The 23,393-nt window shown below is 42.9% G+C and overlaps 1 protein-coding gene across 1 annotated transcript in view; it reads right to left on the bottom strand.

Annotated features, from left to right (window-relative positions):
• LOC121285069 (desmin-like) overlaps positions 1-23,393 on the bottom strand; it is a 150,888-nt gene that overhangs the window by 45,729 nt on the left and 81,766 nt on the right. The window contains exons 5-6 of the mRNA XM_041201193.1: positions 9,882-9,968; positions 1,909-2,102 (exon numbers count right to left, since the gene is read on the bottom strand). Coding sequence (XP_041057127.1) covers positions 1,909-2,102; positions 9,882-9,968 — 281 coding nt within the window. The remainder of the gene's footprint in view (positions 1-1,908; positions 2,103-9,881; positions 9,969-23,393) is intronic.

Here is a 23,393-nt window from a genome sequence, read left to right as displayed (position 1 = left end):
AACTGTACACAATACTCCAGTTGAGGTCTAACCAGTGTCTTATATAAGTTTATCATAACCTCCCTGCTCTTGTACTTTATGTCCCTGTTAACGAAGCCTAGAATACTTTATGCTTTAAAAACAGCTCTCTCTACCTGTCCTGCCACCTTTAATGACTTATGTACATATACACCCAGGTCTCTCTGCTCCTGCACACCCTTTAGAATAGTTTATTTAGTTTAGAATCTTTTATTTTATATACTGTCTCTCCATGTTCTTTGTACCAAAGTATATCACTTCACATTTCTCCGCATTGAACTTCATCTGCCACCTATCTGCCCATTCCACCAATGTGTCAATGTCCTTTTGAAATTCTACACTATCCTCCTCACAGTTTACAATTCTCCCAAGTTTTGTGTCGTCTGCAAACTTTGAAATCGTCCTCTACACACCAAGATCTAGGTCATTTATACACGTTAGGAAAAGCAAGGGTCCCAATACTGACCCCAGGGGAACTCCACAACAAACCTTCTTCCAGCCTGAAAAATACCTATTAGCCAATATTCTGTTTCCTATCCCTCAGCCAATTTTGAATCCGTGTTGCTACTGTCCTTTTTATTCCATGACCTATAACTCTCCTCACAAGTCTGTTGTATGGCACTGTATTGAACGCCTTTTGCAAGTCCGTATGCACCACATCAACGGCCTTGCCCTCATCGACCATCTCTGTAAACTCTCCGAAAAACTCCAGCAAGTTAGTTAGGCACGACTTTCCTTTAACAGACGGTGGGCGTTCTTAAACAGCTGCAGTCCATGTGGTGGAGGTGTTTCAACAATGCAGTTAGGTAGTGAGATCCAGGATTTTGAAAAAAGTGATTTATGCCTATGCTAGGATGATGTATCACTTAGAATGGAACTTTGAGGTGACAGTATTCCCATGCAGTGCTGCCTTTAGACTTCCAAGCATTGGAGGTTTGGGAATTGGTGTCAAAGAATCCTTGGTGAGTTGGTGGTGTGTCCTGTAGCTACTGCAAACTGCTGCCAAAATGCTTTGATGGTGGAGGGTTCGGATATCGAAGCTAGTGGACGAGGTGTTGAACAAGTAGATTGCTTTATTCTGGATATTACTGAGCTTCTTGAGTGTTGCTGGAGCTGCATCCATCCAGGCAAATGAACAGTTTTCTATCACACTACTAATTTGCACCTTCTAGAAGTTAGGGGGTGAATCACTTGCTGCGGAATTCCCAGTCTTTGACCTGCTCTCTATGCCTCAGTATTTATATGGATGCTCTAATTGAGTTTCTTTCTAGGTAATGGCAACCCCAGGATGTTGATTATGAGGGATTCTGTGATGGTAATGCCAATTAATGCAATTGGAAGGTGACTAAGATGTCGTAGGGCATGGTCATTGCTTGGCACTAGTGTGGCATAAATGTTCCTTGCCATGTTATCAGCTCAAATCTGGACATTTTCTCAATCTTGCTAGATATGTGCATGGACTGTTTCATCAGCTGAGGAATTGTGAATGGAGCTGAACATTGTGCAATCATCAGTGAATGGCTACCACTTCTGACCTTATGATGAAGCGGAGGCCATTGATGAAACAGCGAAAGATGGTTGGAGCCAAGTTGCTGCTCTGAGTTCTTGGAGCCATATCCTGGAATTGAGATGATTGGCCACTAACAACCACATTTTTCTTTGTGCCAGCTGCTGTAAGGGATTTCCCCTAATCCCCATTGACTTCAGAGCTTCTTGGTTCCATGCTCAGTAATGTACTGCCTTCATCTTAAAGGCTGTCACTCTCATCTCCTGTTTCACACCACAGGAACCATTTACTCTCACTATTTCATAAGAAAACAATTATTTTAAAAAGCCACAAATGAAGTCCAGTTGATGTCTTTAGCAGATCTAGGAAATATCAATACTAACCTTGCTTTCTTTTCCACTTGACCCAGTAAGTTTTTGTAAGCAGCAATCTCTTGCTCAAGCTGTGTCTTCATATTTAATAGTTCCTGATATTCACTTGAGTGACGGACAATCCTTTTTTCCAGTACTTTACTGCATTCTTTTTGTCTGTATATATCTTTGTCCTTTTCTAACAGTGAGTTCTTCATTAATTCATCCTTTTGAGAAATAGTGATTTCAAATACACCAGTTATGGATGCATTACATATATTAGAATAGCTATGCTTATTATATCTAACCAAATACCATGGCAAAAACTATGACATTAGTTTCGCTAAACAGGTTTGTTAACTGAATGTCAATGATATTGATCATAAATTAAAGAACAGGTCCTCAAGGGTTATAATCTCCGGATTACTACCCGAGCCACGTGCAAATTGGCATAGGGACGCCAGAATAAAGGAAGTAAACACGTGGCTAAAGGAGTGGTGCAGGAAAGAGGGGTTCCATTTCGTGGGACACTGGCATCAGTATTGGAACAGGAGGGATTTGTACCATTGGGATGGTCTCCAACTGAACAGATCTGGGACCAATGTTCTAGTGAAAAGGCGGTCAACAGGATTTTAAACTAGAAAGTGTGTGGGGGTGGCGGGGGGGGGGAGAGAGGGTAAAATTCCAAGAAGTATGACTAATGGGAAACAAAGCAGCAGGTTAGCATGTGGAGGGGTGGATTCAACTTCATGGAAAATTATGAAAAAACTGAAAAGAAAGGAGAGCCCAGGAGAGGCTATTAAAGTCTCCAGAACACTAAATAAGACAGAGTGTTTGGAAAGGGCTAGGGATCTAACTTCAAGCACATCAGATAAAGGGACGACAATGAGAAAGGGGACGGGAAAAACAGGACTGAAGGTGTTATATCTGAATGCACGCAGTATACGAAATAAGGTAACTGAGCTTGTGGCGCAGATTGAAATTGGCAGGTATGATGTGGTGGGCATCATGGAGACATGGCTGCAAGGGGATCAGGACTATGAGCTAAATATCCAAGGATATACATCCAATCGAAAAGATAGGCAGGTTGGCAGAGGGGGTGGGGTTGCTTTGTTAGTAAGAAATGAAATTAAATCGATAGCAAGAAATGATGTAGGGTCAGATGATGTAGAATCTGTGTGGGTAGAGTTGAGGAACCGCAAAGGTAAAAAAACCATAATGGGAGTTATGTACAGGCCTCCGAACAGTAGTCAGGGTGTGGGGCATAAGATACACCAGGAGATAGAAAAGGCATGTAAGAAAGGCAAGGTTACATTGATCATGTGGGATTTCAATATGCAGGTAGACTGGGAAAATCAGGTTGGCAGTGGATCCCAGGAAAAGGAATTTGTGGAATATCTACGAGATGGCTTTTTGGAGCAGCTTGTGGTGGAGCCCTCTAGGGAACAAGCAATTCTAGATTTAGTGATGTGTAATGAGGCAGATTTGATAAGGGAACTTAAGGTGAAGAAACCCTTAGGAGGAAGTGACAATAATATGATAGAATTTACCCTGCAATTTGAGAGGAAAAAGCTGGGATCAGATGTAACGGTATTACAGTTGAATAAAGGCAACTACAGAGGCATGAGGGAGGAGCTGGCCATAATTGACTGGGAGATGAGCCTAGCAGGAAAGACAGTAGAACAGCAATGGCAGGAGTTTCTGGGAGTAATTTGGGAGAGACAGCAAAAATTCATCCCTAGGAAGAAGAAGCATACTAAAGGGAGGACAAGGCAACCATGGCTGACAAGGGAAGTCAGGGACAGCATAAAAGCTAAAGAGAATGCATACAATGCGGCGAAGAGCAGTGGGAAACCAGGGGATTGGGAAGCCTACAAAGACCAACAGAGGACAACTAAAAAAGAAATAAGGAGGGAGAAGATTAAATATGAAGGTAAACTAGCTAGTAATATAAAAGAAGATTGCAAGAGTTTTTTTTAGATATATAAAGGGTAAGAGAGAGCGGCAAAAGTGGACATTGGGCCGCTGGAAAATGATGCTGGAGTAGTAGTAGTGGGGAACAAAGAAATGGCGGAGGAACTGAATAGGTACTTTGTGTCAGTCTTCACAGTGGAAGACACGAGTAACATCCCCAAAGTTCAAGAGAGTCGGGGGGGCAGAGGTGAGTATGGTGGCCATTACCAAGGAGAAGGTGCTAGGAAAACAGAAAGGTCTGAAGGTGGATAAATCACCTGGACCAGATGGATTACACCCCAGAGTTCTGAAGGAGATAGCTGAAGACATATTGGAGGCGTTAATGGCGATCTTTCAGGAATCACTGGAGTCAGGGAGGGTCCCAGAGGACTGGAAAATCGCTAATGTAACCCCCCCTGTTTAAGAAGGGATTGAGGCAAAAGACGGGAAATTACAGGCTGATTAGCCTGACCTCGGTCGTTGGTAAGATTTTAGAGTCCATTATTAAGGATGAGATTTCAGAATACTTGTAAGTGCATGGTAAAATCGGGCAAAGTCAGCATGGTTTCATCAAGGGAGGTCATGCCTGACAAATCTGTTAGAATTCTTTGAGGAGGTAACGAGTAGGTTAGACAAAGGAGAGCCAAGGGATGTTATCTACTTGGACTTCTAGAAGGCCTTTGACAAGATGCGCACAGGAAACTGCTCAGTAAGATAAGAACTCATGGTGTTAGAGGCAAGATAATAGCATGGATAGAAGATTGGCTGTCTGGCAGGAGGCAGAGAGTGGGGATAAGGGGGTCCTTCTCAGGATGGCGGCCGGTGACTAGTGGAGGTCAGTGTTGGGACCACAACTTTTCACTTTATACATTAATGATCTAGATGAAGGAACTGAGGACATCCTGGCTAAGTTTGCAGATGATACAAAGGTAGGTGGAGGGACAGGTAGTATTGAGGAGGTGGGGAGGCTGCAGAAGGATTTGGACAGGTTAGGAGAATGGGCAAAGAAGTGGCAGATGGAATATAACGTGGGGAAGTGTGAGGTCATGCACTTTGGAGGGCAGAATAGAGGCATAGACTATTTTCTAAATGGGGAGAGAATTCAGAAATCTGGAGTGCAAAGGGACTTGGGAGTCCTAGTCCAAGATTCTCTTAAGGTTAACTTGCAGGTTGAGTCGACAGTTAGGAAGGCAAATGCAATGTTGGCATTTATTTCAAGAGGACTAGAATATAAAAGCAGGGATGTGCTGCTGAGGCTTTATATGGCTCTGGTCAGACCACATTTAGAATATTGTGAGCAATTTTGGGCCCCGTATCTCAGGAAGGATGTGCTGGCCCTGGAGAGGATCCAGAGGAGGTTTACGAGAACGATCCCAGGAATGAAAGGCTTAACATATGAGGAATGTTTGAGGACTCTGGGTCTATACTCGATGGAGTTTAGAAGGATGAGGGGGGATCTGAATACTGAAAGGCCTGGATAGAGTGGACATGGGGAAGATGTTTCCGTTAGTAGGAAAGACTAGGACCCGAGGGCACAGCCTCAGAGTAAAGGGAAGACCTTTTAGAACAGAGTTGAGGAGAAACTTCTTTGGCCAGAGAGTGGTGAATCTATGGAATTCATTGCCACAGAAGGCTGTGGAGGCCAGGTCATTGAGTGTATTTAAGACGGAGATAGATAGGTTCTTGATTGGTAAGCGGATCAAAGGTTACGGGGAGGAGGTGGGAGAATGGGGTTGAGAAACTTATCAGCCATGATTGAATGGCGGAGCAGACTCGATGGGCCGAATGGCCTAATTTCTGCTCCTATGTTTTATGGTCTTATGATGAAAAGAAACGAGTACTTATGTGTCAGCTTAGTAGCTGCCAACAAAAAGTTATGGGGAGAAATTCAGATTTACCTCAATGCATCAGGGCAGGCATGGCTGAGAACCGCAGATGGTGTGGCTTGCATGGTTTTCTTCAATGATATCAACATATGAATTTCTCCCCCATAGACTAAAGAATTCAGATCAATTTGGGCTAACACTTTAGCACAGTGCTGCTGAAATGCTGCATTGTCAGAGCTGTTTCTTTTGGAGATGTTAAACCAAGACCATCTATCCTGTGATCTCTCAGTGTCCTGAAAGACAGTCATCACTCAAAAGATCTGCAGAACATTACAAGAGAACCAAAAGGTTTGAATAGAGTGCAGCTGAGGCACAGCATTGGGAAGAATCGGAGCATTTAAATAGACCACAGCAGAGGCAGTTCTCTGTGGGAGAACTGGCACATTTAAAAACATGGCTAGAGTGCCTAAAACAAATGTAGGGAAAAATCTGTAAAAGTGAACATGGTGCAGAGGGAGGAGCAGCAGAACCAGAAAGATTTTATACTTACTCAAATCTATCATCTTAGTTAAATAAGTAAATAAATAAATATCCTCATCCATGCTTTTGTTACCTCTAAACTTGACTTCTCCAATGCATTCCTGGCTAATCTCCCACGTTCTACTTTCCAGTAACTTGGTCATCCAATGCTGTGGTGTCTGTGTCCGAACTCGCACCAAGTCCTGTTTTCCTATCACCCCTGTGCTCACTGACTTACACTGGCTCCCAGTCAACAATGCCTTGATTTTAAAATTCTTATCCTTGTTTTCAAATCCCTTCATGGTCTCGCCTCTATCTCTGTAATCTCCTCCATCTCCACAGCTCTCAGACATCTGTGCTCCTCTAATTCTGGCCTCTTGTGTGCCTCAGATTTTAACTGCTCCACCATTGGTGGTCCTAAACTTTGGAATACCTTTCCTACACTTCTCTGCTTCTCTACCTTGCTTACCTACTTATAGACACTTGATCAAGATTTTGGTCATTTGGCCTAATACCTCCTTATGTAGGCTGGTGGCATACTTTGTTTTATAACCCTCCTGTGATGCGCCTTGTGACGTTATTACATTAAAGGCAGTGTATAAGTTGTTGTTACAATTACTGATTAATTTGAAATCAAGCTAAAATCCATGTAAAAATATTGTCTGGATATTAAGTTATTCTACCGCTGACTAATACATAAATAATAGTTACTGCACAGATTGCAGTTTGTGGGAGATTGTGGACAGTGGGATTCTCCTGGATTGCCACTTATGCTGGAAATGTGGAACGTGAGTTAGAGACACTCAGTAAATATTATGTAATACATTAGGGAGAAGGAGGAATTTCTAGATAGTTTTCTCTAGGATAGCTATACCTCAGAGGATAGCATAGGTACAAGAAGGGGAGAGCATGACAGAGTTGCCACTACAAAGTTCTATATATAATTTCAATAAGAGTCCCCAAATGAAGCAAGGAATTTGAATCGTTATAAAATATTGAAATGATGCACTTGCTGATTTTGTCCAGCAACAGCTTTAATCTCTCCTCCTTGAAAAATTCTGAACATGAAGTCAAAAGATTAGAAAATAACCTGGGCCTTTTAGGTATGCTTTTGTGAGATTGTGCTTTCCTGAGATGCAGGACTATCTGGCAATTTGGCACAATATGTTTTTACAGAATGTCAAGAAAATTCTTGTCAGCCCTGTAAAATTAGAGATGGGCAATAAATGCTGGCCTAGCCAGCAATACCCATATCCCTTGAATGATTTAAAATGAATGAATGATAAAAAATGACTCATGACTTGCCCAGAGTCAGGAAATCAATCCTGGAGGATTACATTAATGGAAATGTTTTACATTCGAACAGGAGCTGAAAACTACAAGTGCCAGGCAATGACTGGGGTCAGCTAAAAATATTAAAACTGAGATTGATAGATTTTATTTAGATAACAGAACCAAGGCAGGTAGATGGAGTTAAGATACAAATCAGCCAAAATTTAAATTAATGGCAGAAAAGGCTCAAGGAACTCCTGTTCCCATGACTAATACCACTAGGAACAAATAAACTGGAAATTCATGTCATTGCTACATGTGAAATTATGATGCTGGATCTTTTGCTGCATCGGGATGACTCGGGAGCCCTTTAAAAATGGTGGCTGGAACCCAATTCTGGGATTCCTGATCCATTCCTGGGGTTTCCGATTTTCAGGAATGCCTTTTAAGGGCGTGGCTGGTTCAGGTCGCAAGCCTGAGCCCTGCACTCCTGCCTTGGTTGGCTCCATTGAGGCATGTTCTAGTTGGCTGCAAATATCATGGAGTTGAGCCAGGTTTGCAAAGTGTTGTGGTTTACAGCACCTCAGAGGTGTCGTGAACCATAGTATGCATGAGGCGATCTTTTGAAATGTAAGTTCAAAAGGTCCTTCTCATCACCCTATGCCAAGGTGTGACCCCCCAAACATTCCCTATGAGCCCTTGTGCCCCCAATGCCAAGGTATGCCTCCCCAAACAATCCCTATGGCCCCTCATGCTGCCATGCCAATGTATGCCCCCCAAACATCCCTATGGCTCTCTTCCCCCAGGCCAAGCCCATTCACTCACTATACACTGTACTGAACCAATGAATCTGTAGTGACTTTGGGTGTGTTAAAATCAGGCACTCATTACTAACATTCCAATTTCCTAAAAAGCTCTTTTTTACTAGAGCCCAAAAGGTGTCAATCATCCAGACCCTTTAAAATATCAATGACTGAAACTGCAAGCACTTCAAACATTTTTATCTTGTGTAAATAAACGTTATGAAATTGACACCATAGATCAGAGATTCAGAGCTGTCAATCAAGCAATGTTTTTTCTGTGGCTGAGGTGTTTTAGAACTCTAATGGATGTCTAGGATCTCAGCCGAGAATATATAATAAGGCTTGGCTGAGAACCCAGAAATCCATTAGCCTGTTAGATGTTCCAATCCGCCATTGGGTCCAACATCTGTGAGTAGTACTCTGCCCTCCACCCCACCACTTTCCTATTGGCAGCTGCAGCCTTCCATGTGGCTCCCCAACTTGCCTTGACCCTGCACTTTCTCCCCAGTGATGCTTGGATGATGCCAACCCTTGTAATGCCCGAGTGCTTACTGCCCACTCTCTCTGCCACCTGTGTTGCGCCAATGGCATCAGTCGCCCCAGTGGAGTGGTGCCTCCTCTGTTCCATTCACTTTTTAGGCGGCCCAGCTAATTCCCTAGGAGAGCATCGACTGGCTCCCCAATGCATATCCACCTTCATTCAGCTGATCTGCTTCAGACAGTGGGTGCAGCCTGTGCACCCAAATGAAAATCACAACATTCGCTTTAATAAGTTCTTAAACCATCTTATTTTGTCTTTGTCATAAATCAGACAGGATTACCAGGCTGCTGTTCTTTGCAATTGTGAAAGCTGCCCTCCAACACCCCACCCATCAATTGCTGTATTTTTGAAGCCCACCTGCATCCATTTCTGCCCAGGCGAGACCTGGAAATTCAGCCCAATACCTCAGACCGAGAAGGAGGAAATCAGTCAAGGGTTATAGCTACCTAGTTATGTGCTCAGGTGATGACAAGGTCAGGCTCTGATGCTGTTCACAGTAAAATAGTTTGCTGCCACTTACTGCCTGTGGAACTGACATGAATTAGTTCTTCATGGAAAGATGCAGCAAAATATAAAGAGTGATTACTTTAAAAACGTAATACAACTAATGAAGAAAGAACTTCCATTCTTGAAGGGATAAATATTGGCCAAGACTGGGGGCAAGCTGCCCTGCTCTTCTTTGAATAGTGCCATGAGATCTTTCATGTCCTGAGGGGTAAGAGGGGGTTTGGTTTAAAGTCTCATCCAAAACCTGCAGTGTAGCACTCCCTCAGTACTGCACTGGAGTCTCAGCCTAGATTATGTGTAAATTTTTGCAGTCACAAATGTCTGACTCAGAGACAAGATTTATCAAGTGAGTTGCGGTTGACACTAGGCAGACATACATATTAGTAAACAATGTTCAAAAGATTAAGAGAGGATTCATTAGGCCACCAGGATGACAATGTATCTATCAATAAATTATGGGTAAAAATTTGCACATGTTTACATGAACCCAGACATTCCAAGTGCGGAGGGTTGGAGCCATGCAGCAGTAACCTCAATGAAACAAAATGGACACACAACAGAAATGGCACCTGACAAGGTACTTACTTTCAATTTTAGCTCATTCACCTCTTTACGATAGCACTCAAGTTCCTTCTTTGCATTTTGCAGTGCAGTACTGTTTGCTTCCTCAAACTGTGAATGCAGTAAGAATAAATTATGCACCACACGTGGAAACATATCCTTTAAAAATTAGCTTGAAAGCTCATGAATTTTACTTATTTTTTTATTTTATTACAAGTAGAAAAAGTTGAGTCTGGATTTTTCACAAACACAATATTTTAAAAGCACTTCAACAAAAATAAAGGTTTACTTACCATACAGTCACCAGGTTATCTAACTAAATGGGAACAATCAGAGCTATTGAGTATTTTCCATAGCAATTTGCACTCATGTGATCAAATAAATCCTTTATGGGATACAAGGCTGTCAGATATCAGCCCCTACTTTTCCAAGTTTTATTAGGTTTTAGGCAGTCAAGTTCATTAGGTTTGATTCTAGTTATTGGGCTAGAATTGTTTTTATTCAATGTCCACAGTAGGGGTCTTAGTTAAACAGACTGTGCAAGTTCTCATATCAAGGGCCTGAGATTTCATAAAAGGTCGTAACTTGACAGCTTAGATATTTTGGTGCAGAAGAAAGTGGAATAACAGGGCTCATTCTCTCTTTCTCTAGCCTGAGACACAGAGAGACTCCAGGAAGAGAAATGCAGCCTGTAGCAGGGTAAATCACAATCAGTTTAATTCAGCTAAATTGAAAATTAATGTCTATCTAGCACATTGTGCAAGAAGTTGAAATTCATCACTTCTTTCCAAGTGAAAACTGTATTCTGTTTACATCACATACAATTGTATGTTGGTAACAGGGATTCTATGTTACGACCCTGGGCTCATTCTATAATTTATTAGATTTTGGGCAGTAAAGGCATGCTCTGTATCATAGGGGATGTGAAGTCCACTGTTGGGAGTAACTAACAACAATGAACAGATGAGCATTGTCCATGAACCACATGGTCACTGTAACAGTTCAAGAAGGCAGCTCAATATCATCTTCAAGGGCAATTAGGGAGGGTAATAAATGCTGACCTAGCCAGCGTTGCCCACATCCCATGAATGAATAAAAGACTTGCAAAATATGTAGTAATTTCTTTGAGACTTTCTTAAATCACTTAATGACAAAAACATTTCAGAGTGCAATAATAAACACAACAGTAAATGAAGACCAAGAAGTATGTCTGGAGTAATAAGTACAGAGACAATACTTATTCATTTTCAGGATATGGACTGCACTAGCATCATAGGAACAGGGGAACATAGGACTTCACAGAATTGTTACGGTGTAGAAGGAGGCCATTCGGCCCATTGTATCTGCACTGGCTCTCTGAGCATTTTAACTTAGTGCCAATCTCCTGCCTTTCCCTGGAAATCTTGAAAAATGTTTCTATTTAGACAATCATCCAATGCCCTCTTGAATGCCTCAATGGAACCTGCCTCCACCACACTTCCAGGCAATGCATTCCAAACCCTAACTACTCGCTGTGTGAAAAACGTTTTTTCTCACCTCGCATTTGCTTCTTTTGCAAAACACTTTAAAACTGTCCCTTCTGGTTCTTGATCCATTTACGAGCGGGAACAGTTTCTTAATATAGACTCTGTCCAGGCCCCTCATAATTTTGAAAACTTCTATCGAGTCTCCTTTCAGCCTTCTCCTCTCCAAGGAAAACAGTCCCAACTTCTCCAATCTTTCCTCATAACTGAAGTTTCTCACCCGTGGACCCATTCTCATAAACCTCCTCTGCACTCTCTCCAATACGTTCACATCCTTCCTATAGTGTGGCGCCCAGAACTGTACACAATACTCCAGCTGAGGTCTAACCAGTGTCTTATGTAAGTTCATTATAATCTCCCTGCTCTTGTAGTCTATGCCCCTATTAATGAAGCCTAGAAAACCATATGCTTTAGAAACAGCTCCCTCCACCTATCCTGCCACCTCTAATAGCTTACATAGGGGATGGCGTAGTGGTATTGTCACTAGACTAACAATCCAGAGACCCATGGTAGTGCTCTAGGGACCCAGGTTCAAATCCTGCCATGGGTGATATACAGTGGTATACAGCCAGAAGGGAGCGCCCTGGGAGTTGAAGACATTGTCTCTGGACCCCATGAACTCTCATGGCATCAAGCCAAACATGGGCAAGGAAACCATGTACCACCCTTCCTCAGCTGATAAATCAGTGCTCCTCCATGTTGAACATCACTTGGAGGAAGCACTAAGGGTGGCAAGGGTGCAGAATGTACTCTGGGTGGGGGACTTCAATGTCCATCACCAAGAGTGGCTCAGTAACACCACTATTGACCGAGCTGGCCAAGTCCAAAATGACATAGTTGCTAGACTGGGTCTGTGGCAGGTGGAATAGATGATCACCAGACAGTTGAAGAGATGTTGATAAGGCACCCAGACCGGATGAGATGCATCCAAGAATATTGACAGAAATGAGAGTGGAAATTGCAGAGGCACTGGCAATAATCTTTCAATGTTCCCTGGATTTGGAGAAAGTGCTGGAGAATTGCAAACATTGTGCAAAAAGAGTTGTAAAGATCTGCCCTGCAATTACACACCAGTCAGTTTAACTTCAGTGGTGGGGAAGCTTATAGAGACAATTATACGGGATAGAATTAATAGTCACATGGAAAAAAATGAATTTATTCTGAAGAGTCAGCATGGATTTGTTAAAGGAAGATTGTATCTAACAAACTTGCTGTGGTTTTTTGAAAAGGTAACAGAGATGGTTGATGAGGGTAAGGCCGTTGATGTGGTGTAAATGACTTCCAAAAGACATTTGATACAGTGGCACACAACAAGGTTTGTAGTGGAGCTCCCCAGGGGTCAATAATGGGGTCCTTGCTTAGGAGCAGATGTAGGATATTTCGCCCTTCGAGCCTGCTTGGCTATTCAATAAGATCATGGCTGATCTGGTTGTGGTCTCAATTCCACTTTCCTGTCTGCCCTCATAACCTTTGGCACTCTTGTCTATCAAAAACCTGTCTAATTCAGCCTTGAATAAATTCAATGACCAGCAAACAAGCACTGATCTCTGGGGAAGAGAATTCCACATACTAATGACCCTCAGAGAAAAAAATTCTCCTTACCTCTGTCTTAAATTATATCCCCTGGTTCTAGCTTCCCTCACAAATGGAAAACTCCTCCCGGTATCTACCCTTTTAAGTCCCCTCAGGACCTTATATGTTTCAATAAGATTACCTCTCATTCTTCTAAACTACCCAACCTGTTCAATCTTTCCTCATGAGATAAGCCCTTTAGCCCAGGAAATGAGTCAAATGAACCTTCTCTGAACTGCTTCTAACAGGATTATATCTTTTTTGAAATAAGGAGACCAAAACCGCACACAGTACTCCAGATATGGTCTCTACAAGGCCCTGGACAGCTGCAGTAAAACTTCCCTACTTTTATATTCCATTCCTCTTGCAACAAATGCCAATATTCCATTTGCCTTCCTAATCACTTGCTGTACCTGCATTCTAACTTTTAGTGACTCAGATACCAGAACACCCAGATCCCTCTGTAGCACCAAGTTTTGCAATCTCTCTCCATTTAAATAGTATGCTGTTTTTCTATTCTTCCTGCAAAAGTGGACAAGTACACGTCTTCCCACATTATAGTCCATCTGTTGAATTTCTGCCCACTCATTTAACCTATCTATAGTCGTTTGGTAGTACAGAACTTGAGTTTTGCTGACAAAGAGACATGTCTAAACTGACTTACACTCATCAGCACATTCACAAGTATACAAACCAATATAAGGGGAAAACAACAATTTATACTGTATGTAAAAAGAATGCTGATTGGTTGGCAAGTGGCGTTGCCGTGGAGAATGCATAAGTGATGGTGACTGACAGTTAACTGCCAAGCATTGTTTGAAAGTTTAAACCAGTCAGCTTGACCCTGATTGGTCAAGGCATTGCCCTGATGAACGTGTCAGCGAATGGCTGTCACTTATTTTGTTTAGTTGAAACAGGCACAATGTGTGCACATGTTCTTTCCATCTTTTTGAATGGGCCCAAGGCTGTCACTGTTTGCCCTGAATAGTGCCCAGTCTACCTCAGATTACCCTGGAAGGGCAAGGTATCTCAAAAATTTGAGCAACAGGTGGAGTCAGCTGATTTACACTGCAGTAGCAACATGATTGGTATTCACCATGAACAGGATGCTGCCATCAAGCCAAAAAGATGTTCTGCCTATAACACAAATGAGTAATGTGGTATATGAATTTTAGTGCCAGTGTGATGCTAGGTATTTAGGCCATATGTCCCAAAGACTGGCGGATCATATCAAACAGTTTGTCCCAGCCACTGTTCGCAAAGGGCTGGGTAGAGACCATTCCCAGCCAACCCGTTTTTGCAAAACTCAAAACAGTGTCCAACATTAGATGTGACTCCGCAATTGGACAACATTTACTAGATAATCCTCAGTGTGCTAAGAATGACACTGACAACCAAATTAAGATTGTCAGTCGGGCTCGCAATGTAGCGCATTTGCATGTACTGGAAACTACATATATTAACACACAGGGCCCTGTTCTTTGCAGGCAGAATTAACATGTACATACATACATGCGCCTGTTTCAGTTAAACAAAATAAATGACAGCATTTCGCTGACTCACTTCTCAGGTCAATGCCTTGACCAATTAGGGTCAAGCTACCTGGTTTAAATTTTCAAACAATGCTTGGCAGTTAACTGTCAGTCACCTTCATTCGTGCATTCTCCACGGCAACCCCACTTGCAAACCAATCAGCATTCTCTTCACATACAGTATAAATTATTGTTTTCCCCTTGTATTGGAATCCTTGCAAGGATCCTGATGTGTGCAAGACAAAATCACAAAGTCACAGTGCGGAAAAGGCCCTTCAGCCTATCGAGTCTGCACCGACATATGAGAAACACCTGACCTACCTACCTAATCCCATTTACCAGCACTTGGCCCATAGCCTTGAATGTTATAACGTGCCAACTGCTCATCCAGGTACTTTTTAAAGGATGTGAGGCAACCTGCCTCCACCACCTTCCCAGGCATTGCATTCCAGACTGTCACCACCCACTGGGTAAAAAAGGTTTTCCTCACATCCCCCCTAAACCTCCTGCCCCTCACCTTGAACTTATTCTCCCTTGTGACTGACCCTTCAACTAAGGGGAACAGCTGCTCCCTATCCACCATGTCCATGCCCCTCAATCTTGTACACCTCGATCAGGTTGCCCCTCAATCTTCTCTGCTGCAACGTAAACAACCCAAGTCTACCCAACCTCTCTTCATAACTTAAATGTTTCATCCCAGACAACATCCTGGTGAATCTCCTTTGCACCCCCTCCAGTGCAATCACAGCCTTCCTATAATATGGTGACCAGAACTGCACACAGTACTCCAGCTGTGGCCTCACCAAGATTCTACACAACTCCAACATGACCTCCCTACTTTTGTAATCTATGCCTCGATTGATAAAGGCAAGTGTCCCATATGCCTTTTTCACTGCCCCATTAATGTGCCCCTCCGTCTTCAGAGATCTATGGACACACACACCAAGGTCCCTTTGTTCCTCAGAACTTCCTAGTGCCATGCCGTTCATTGAATATTTCCTTGTCGAATTACTCCTTCCAAAGTGTATCACCTCACACTTTTCAAGGTTAAATTCCATCTGCCACTTATCTGCCCATTTGACCATCCTGTCTATATCTTCCTGTAGCCTAAGACACTCCACCTCACTGCTTACCATCCAGCCAATCTTTGTGTCATCTGCAAACTTACTAACTCTACCCCCCACATAGTCATCTATGGCATTTATATAAATGACAAATAATAGGGGACCCAGCACAGATCCCTGTGGTACGTACGCCACTGGACACTGGCTTCCAGTCACTAAAGCATCCTTCTGTCATCACCCTCTGTCTCCTACAACTAAGTCAATTTTGAATCCACCTTATCAAATTACACTGTATCCCATGTGCATTTGCCTTCTTTATAAGTCTCCCATGTGGGACCTTGTTAAGGGCTTTGCTGAAATCTATATAAACTACATCAACTGCACAACCCTCATCTACACACCTGGTGACCTCCTCAAAAAATTCAATCAAATTTGTTAGGCATGACTTCCCTCTGACAAAGCCATGCTGACTATCCCTGATCAAACCTTGCCTCTCCAAGTGGAGATAGATACTCTCCTTCAGAATTTTCTCCAATAGTTTCCCTACCACTGACGTGAGACTCACTGGTCTGTAGTTCCCGGGCTTATCTCTACAAACCTGCTTAAATAGCGGAACCACATTTGCTGTTCTCCAGTCCTCTGGCACCTCCCCTGTGGCCAGAGAGGAATTAAAAATTTGGGTCAGAGCCCCTGCGATCTCTTCCCTTGCCTCCCTCAGCAGTCTGGGACACAAATCATCCAAACCTGGAGATTTGTCCACTTTTAAGCCTGCCAACACCTCCAATACCTTGTCACTCCCTATATCAATTTGCTTAAGAACCTCGCAGTCTCTCTCTCCAAGTTCCATACCTTCATCCTCATTCTCTTGGGTGAAGACGGGTGTGAAGTATTCATTCAACACTCTAGCGATGTCCTCTGGCTCCACCCATAGATTGCCCCCTTGGTCCCTTATGGGCCCTACTCTTTCCCTGGTTATCCTCTTCCCATTGATATACTTATAGAATATCTTGGGATTTTCCCTACTTTTACCAGCCAGAGCTTTATCATATCCCCTCTTTGCTCTCCTAATTGCTTTCTTAAGCTCCACCCTGCACTGTCTGTACTCCACTAATGCCTCTGCTGATTTGCTTCCCTTGTACCTGCTAAAAGCCTCTTTTCCTTCTCATCATAAGCTGAATATCTCTGATCATCCATGGTTCTCTGGACTTGTTACTCCTTCCTATCACCCTAGAGGGAACATGTTGAGCCTGTACCCTCCCCATTTCCTTTTTGAACAACCCCCACTGTTCCTCTGTAGATTTCCCCACAAGTAACTGTTCCCAGTCTACCTTGGCCAGATCCTGCCTCACTTTACTAAAATCCACTCTCCCCAATCCAAAACATTTTTTTGTAACTTGTCTATTTCTTTGTCCATAACAAACTTAAACTGTTGTAGTCACTATCACTAAAATGCTCACCCACCACCACCTCAGCCACCTGTCCGGCTTCATTCCCCAGAATTAGGTTCAGCAATGCACCGTCCCTTGTTGGACCCTCTACATATTGACCTAAAAAGTTCTCCTGTACACATTTCAAGAAATCCACTCCATCCAAGCCCTTAACACTATGTCTATCCCAATTAATGTTGGGAAAGTTGAAACCACCTAATATAATTACCCCATTGTTATTGCTTTCCCCCCCCCTCCACAAAATGCTTACACATATCTCTTTTTTCAACAATAACCTGTCTAAATCCTTTGGAAGACTCTCCCTCCTCTTGACAACTTACTTTCCTACCTATCCTGGTGTCATTGGCAAATTTAGCTACCATAAATTTGATCTCTTCATCCAAATCATTGATGTATTGTGTAAATAGTTGAGGACCTAGCACTGATTCCTCTGGCACTCTACTAGTTACAGCTTGCCAACCTAATAAAGACCCATTTATCCCTACTTTCTGCTTCCTGTTAGCTGAACAATTCTTTAACGATGTTAATATGTTACCCCCCACACCATGTTCTCTTATCTTGCGTAGAACTTTTGATGAAGTACCTTATCAAATGCCTTTTGGAAATCCAAGTACACCACTTGACAGGTTCATTTTATACACCTTGTTTGTTATTTACTCAGAAGGCTCTAATAAATCAGTTAAACACGACTTTGCTTTTGCAAAGCCATGTTGACTCTGCCTGATCACATTATGATTTTCAAGGTATCCTGCCATAGCCTCCTTAAACCTCCTTAGCAATAAATTTTAGCAATTTCCAACAAGGCCAGTATTTACAGCCCATCCCTAATTGTCTTTGAGAAGGTGATGGTAAGCCTTCTAAAACCACTGCAGTCCATGAGGATGGTAGACAGTGGTATTCCCAAGAGTCAGTGCCAGAACCGATGTTCTTTTGATGAGTGAGTGAGTGAGTGAGTGAGCGAGCGAACAAATGGAGGGAGGGAGGGAAGGGAAAGGACTTGGATCTTGGAATACAGAATAGAATTTCAAAAGTTGCCAATGATACCAAAGTTGGAGTGGCAAACACTAAGGATAATAAAAATCACCTATAACAGAACATAGACAGGCTAGCAGTTTGGGCAGATAATTGTCTGTGGCAGAAGGGAAAGGGAAACTTAGTGCCACAGTTTTAAAGAATGTGCAGGAACAGAGGGACCCGGGGTTGCATGTGCATCGATCTATGAATGCAGGACACACTGAGAGATTGGTTAGCAAAACATATATGATCTTGAATGGAGACATTGCAAAGAATTTATACTGAACGTTTATAAAGCTCTGGTTAGGCCACAACTAGTGTACTGTTCCCAGTGTTGGTTACCACACTTTACAAGGGATCTGAGGGTCCTTGATAGGGTGCAGAGATTTACCAGAAAGATTACAAGGATGGGGTATTTTGGTTAGAAGGTTAGATTGGACAAGTTGGGGTTGTTCTCCTTAGAACAAAGGAAGTTGAGAGAGAGGTTTGATAAAGGTGCACAAGATTATGATAGGCAAGAAAAAACCGTTCCCATTAAAACACAAGAATCCAAGAAATATGAGCAGAAATGGACCATATATCCCGTTGAGCCTGCTCTGCCATTCAATACAATCATGGCTAATTTTGGACTTCAACTCCACTTTCCCCCCTGCTCCCCATATCCGTTGATTTCCTGAGTCTCCAAAAATCTGTTTATCTTAACCTTAAACATATTCAACGAAAGGGCATGCACCACCCTTTGGGGCAGTGAATTCCAAAAATTCACAATCCTTTGAGTGAAGTAATTTCTCCTCATTTCAACGATCTAAATGATAGCTAACTTATCGGCTCTTTATCTTGAACGTGTGCCCCCGTGTTTTAGATTCCCTGACCAGTGGAAACAATCATTCAGTGTCTGCCCTATCAAGCCTCTTCAGAATCTTGTATGTTTCAATGAGAATGCCTCTCATTCTTCTAAACTCCAGAGGATATGGGCCCAATTTACTCAGCCTCTCATCATAGGACAACACCCTCTTTGTAGACGCTCTGTGAAATCTCTACATCTGACAAAGCTAGGTGGGAAAGTATCGTCAGCAAACTTAGATGCATTACTCCCTGTCTCTTCACCTAAATCATTAAAACAGATTGTAAATAGCTGAGGCTCCAGCACCAATCTTTGCAGCACTCCACTAGTCATATCCTGCCATCTTGGAAATGCTCCATTTATGCCCACTCTTTGATTCCTGTCCATTAACAAATCCTCTATCCATGCTAATATATTACCCCCAATTCCATGAGCCCTTATCTTGCCTATTAACCTTTTGTGTGGCACCTTATTGAATGCCTTTTGGAAATTCAGTTTTACTCCATCTACTGATTCCCCTTTATCTACCCTACTAGTTACATCCTCAAAACACTCTAATAAATTTGTCAAACAAGATTTCCCTTTTGTAAAACCATATTGACTTGTCGTAATCATGTTATATTATTCTAAGTGCATCGTTAAGAATTCCTTGGCAATAGATTCCAGAATTTTTCCGTTGACTGATGTTAAGTAATCTGATCTGTAGTTCCCCCTTTTCTCTCCCTCCTTTCTTGAAAAGCAGTGTTACATTTACCAACTTCCAATCTGATGGGACCATTCCCGAATCTAAGGAATTTTGGAAAATCATAGCTAGCGCAACCACTAGCAGCTATCTCTTTTAGAATCCTTGAGTGTAGGCTATCAAGTCCCGGGCATTTGTCAGATTTTAGTCCCTTAAATTTCTCCAATGCTTTTTCTCTGCTGATATTAATTACCTTAGTTTTCTCATCCTTTTAGCCTCTGGGTTACCCTCTATTTCTGCTATGTGCTTGTTTCTTCTACTGTGAAGACAGACACAAAATATTTGTTCAATGCCCCTGCCATTTTCTCATTCCCAATGATAATTTCTCCTGTCTCTGATTCTAAAGGACCAACATTAACTTTAGCTACTCTCTTCCTTTTTATATACTTATAAAAGCTCTTACAATCTGTTTTTATATTACTGGCAGGTTTACTCTCATATTCTGTTTTTTCCCTTATATCAACTTTTTGGTTTCCCTTTGCTGGTTTCTAAATCACTCCCAATCCTCAGATTTGTTACTGTTTTTTGCAACAATGCCTCTGCCATTTCCTCATTCCCCAGGATAATTTTGCCCATCTCTGTCTAAGGAACTGATGTTTACTTTAACTACTCTCTTCCTTTTAATTGATGCTTATAAAAGCACTTACAGTCTGTTTTTATATTTCTGGCTAGTTGACTCTCATATTCTATTTTTTCCCTTTTTATGAAATTAACTGATAATACAAGCAAATGGGACACGAATTTAAGGTCTTGGGCAAGAAGCAGAGGGAATACGAGGAAGAAATTTTTCACGCAGTGAGTGGTAATGACTTGGAACTCTCTGCCCACAAGGGTGGTGGAAGTGGAAACAATCCATGCTTTCAAAAAGAAATTGAGAGGAAATAAACTTGCAGAGCTTGGGGGTTGAGCGGAGGAGTGGGCTTGGTTGGATTGCTTCGTGGCAAGCTGGGCCGAATATCCTCCTTGTGCTGCAATTGGCTCTATGGGTGGAATCTTGTGGTGGCAATGGAGGTGTTCATCTGCAGTTGGAGAGCATTACCTCTTTTCAGAAAGGCCCATTACCCAACTCCTGATGTTGGGTCCCTTGCTCATGCACTAAGGAATTTTTGAAAATCATAGCTAGCGCATCCACTATCTCTGCAGCTATCTCTTTTAGAATCCTTGAGTGCAGGCCAACCCCCCACCGCACCCCGAAGAGCCTGCTCCCTGCATGGTAAGCCCCTTTCACATTGCAGAGTTAATATCAGTAGTGGCAGGTTCCAGCTCTTAAGTTGGTATGAATTGCACACTTAAGGATCACAATTGGTGGCGGGTTGGATAGGTCATCCAGGGACCCTCCCACCACGGATTTAAATCGGGATGGGGGCAGAAAGGTGGTTAAATGCTCCCAGCCACCAAACCCACCATGGGGGAGGGCACAAGATTGAGCTATTTGACTAGATGTGTTGAATGTATCCACATAGTTCTGTTAGGTAAGGAATTCCAGGATTTTGACCCAACAACAACGAAAGAACATTAATATATATCCAAGTCAGGACGGTATGCGACTTGGATAGGAGTTTGGAGGTGATGATGTTTCCAAGCACCTGCTGTCCTTGTCCTTTTAGGTGGTGGAGGTCAAATGTTTGGGAGGTGCAGCTGAAGAAGTGTTGATGTTTTGCTGCGAGGCATCCTGTAGATAGTACATACTGCAACCACTATGAACTGGTGGTGGGGAGAGTAAATGTTATAAGGTGGTGGAGGGGTTTCCCAACCAAGTGTCTTGGAGAGTGTCAAGCTTCTTCAGTGTTGCTGAAGTTGTATTCATCCAGACAGGTCAAGAGAATTCCAGATTTATACTGCTAGATAGTGAAGTGGCTTGAGTCACCCAACGCAGAATACCACATCCTTGACTTGTGCTAACAGCCACAGTATTTATGTGAATGCTCCAATTGAGTTTTTGGCTAACAGTGATCCCCCAGGTAGTTGATGGTGGGCGATTCAATGATGGTAATGCCATTGAATGTTAAGGGAAGATTCTCTCTTGTTAGAGATGGTAATTTGTGTCACCTATTTCCTGCTGCATTATGGACATGGACTGCTTCAGTATCTGAGGAGTTGTTCATGGTACTGTGCAATCATCAGCGAGCATCCCCACTTCTGACCTTATGATGGAGTGAAGGTCATTGATGAAGCAGCTGATGATTAATGGGCCTAGGATACTGCCCTGAAGAACTCCTAGTGATTCCTGAGGTTGAGAGGATTGGGCTCCAAAAAACACAACTATCTTCATTTGTGCTACATATGATTCCAGCCAATGTAGAGTTTCCCCTTGATTCCCACTGACTCCAGCTCCAGACTGAGACAGAGGTTTGAATTTTCGCCACAGAGACAGGAAACAGGCGGTGGGTCTATTTTTGGGTCAGAAACCTGCCTCTGGTGAGATACTCTTAAAGAATAAGTTTTCACAGGGCTGAACTAATTTATAGGGAGACAGGTTTCCTGTTCGCTTAGTACCAATAGAGGGCAGGAATGGAGGCGAGTCAGATCAAGGCTGTTGGCAGTTTTTAGAGAAATTTGCAGTTTGTGACAAAGCCTTCCACTGCAACAGAGGAAAGCAAGATGTCACAGGAGAGCTGGAGACCTGGAACCTAGGGCAAGGCAAACCCTCACATCATTGATACCAACCTGGATCTAAAGCTTGAGGCCATAAGGCCTCAGATTGTGGCAGAAGACGACCACCTTGTCATCCAGCAATGGCACCTCTCTGTTCAGTGTCATTTCACTCTGCCTTTTTTTCCTACTTCACTCATACCATCGATGAGCTGTCTCCTTCCAGGGACTCATCATCCTCAAGGTCCACACTTCACTGGTGGGCAGCAGACCACCACAATGATCAATATCCTTGCAGGAGGTTATTGGAAGCTACCAGCTAACCGGTCCAGTCACTGGAATCGCGTTTTCAGAGGAACAATGGTCTGCTCAATGTCCTGTCCAGGTTGTCCTGCCAATCAAGTGGCATTGGTTGTATCACTTCTTTCTGGGCATCCGTAGATGTGTTAATAACCATCTCTTTATGATTTTCCCTTGTTCCCTAGGATCCATTCAAGCACAATGAGAGACTGGAGTAAAGATCTGAGACAGCATGGACTGATGGAGAATGAAAGAGTCATGACAATACAGTAAGCGCGTACAAGAGGTTTTGTTGTAATCGCAGACCAATTAGATGTTGCGGGAGTGAAGCTATTCCTGTTGGTGGATCTCATGGCCAGTCGCTGGGTGCCTTGATGGCCACATGGGTGCAGTTGATGACCCCCTAAACCGGAAGAAATCCAGTGATGGAGGCAAAACCCAACGCTGCTTGTGCTTGTTGTTAAATGATTGTGCTGTCCAGCACTGGCAAAGGGAACATAGTGACCAGGAACTGCAGTAGTGTACAGGTGTTTGAGCTGCCTCTAAAGGTCCACAGCTGATCCTTGGAAGGCGCTAGAAGCAAGGAAGTTCAATCCACAGTGACTTTGATGGCCATTAGTAGCGCATAGAGATCAGTAAAGTGAAGGCAGGTCTTTGGTGACAAGGGCACAAATGTCTGACAGAATCTGCAGCACCGATTCTTGGTCATCTCCAGGTAGTTCCACCTTTGGTGGTCAATCCTTTGTTGAGGTTTTGGCCTTTATTGCCTTCCTGTTGTTCTTTCCTCTCCTGTGTCTCCCTGTGAAGCCTATTGCCCCACATCATTACTGGGCCCAAAATCTGACAGCAGTGCCCTCATTGTCAGCTGGAGCCTTCCTTCTGGGCAGATATTCACCCAATTGTCC

This window comes from Carcharodon carcharias, chromosome 12 (genome assembly GCF_017639515.1).
Source record: "Carcharodon carcharias isolate sCarCar2 chromosome 12, sCarCar2.pri, whole genome shotgun sequence".
Classification (NCBI taxonomy): domain Eukaryota; kingdom Metazoa; phylum Chordata; class Chondrichthyes; order Lamniformes; family Lamnidae; genus Carcharodon; species Carcharodon carcharias.
This window is presented reverse-complemented; position numbering and strand designations above follow the sequence as displayed.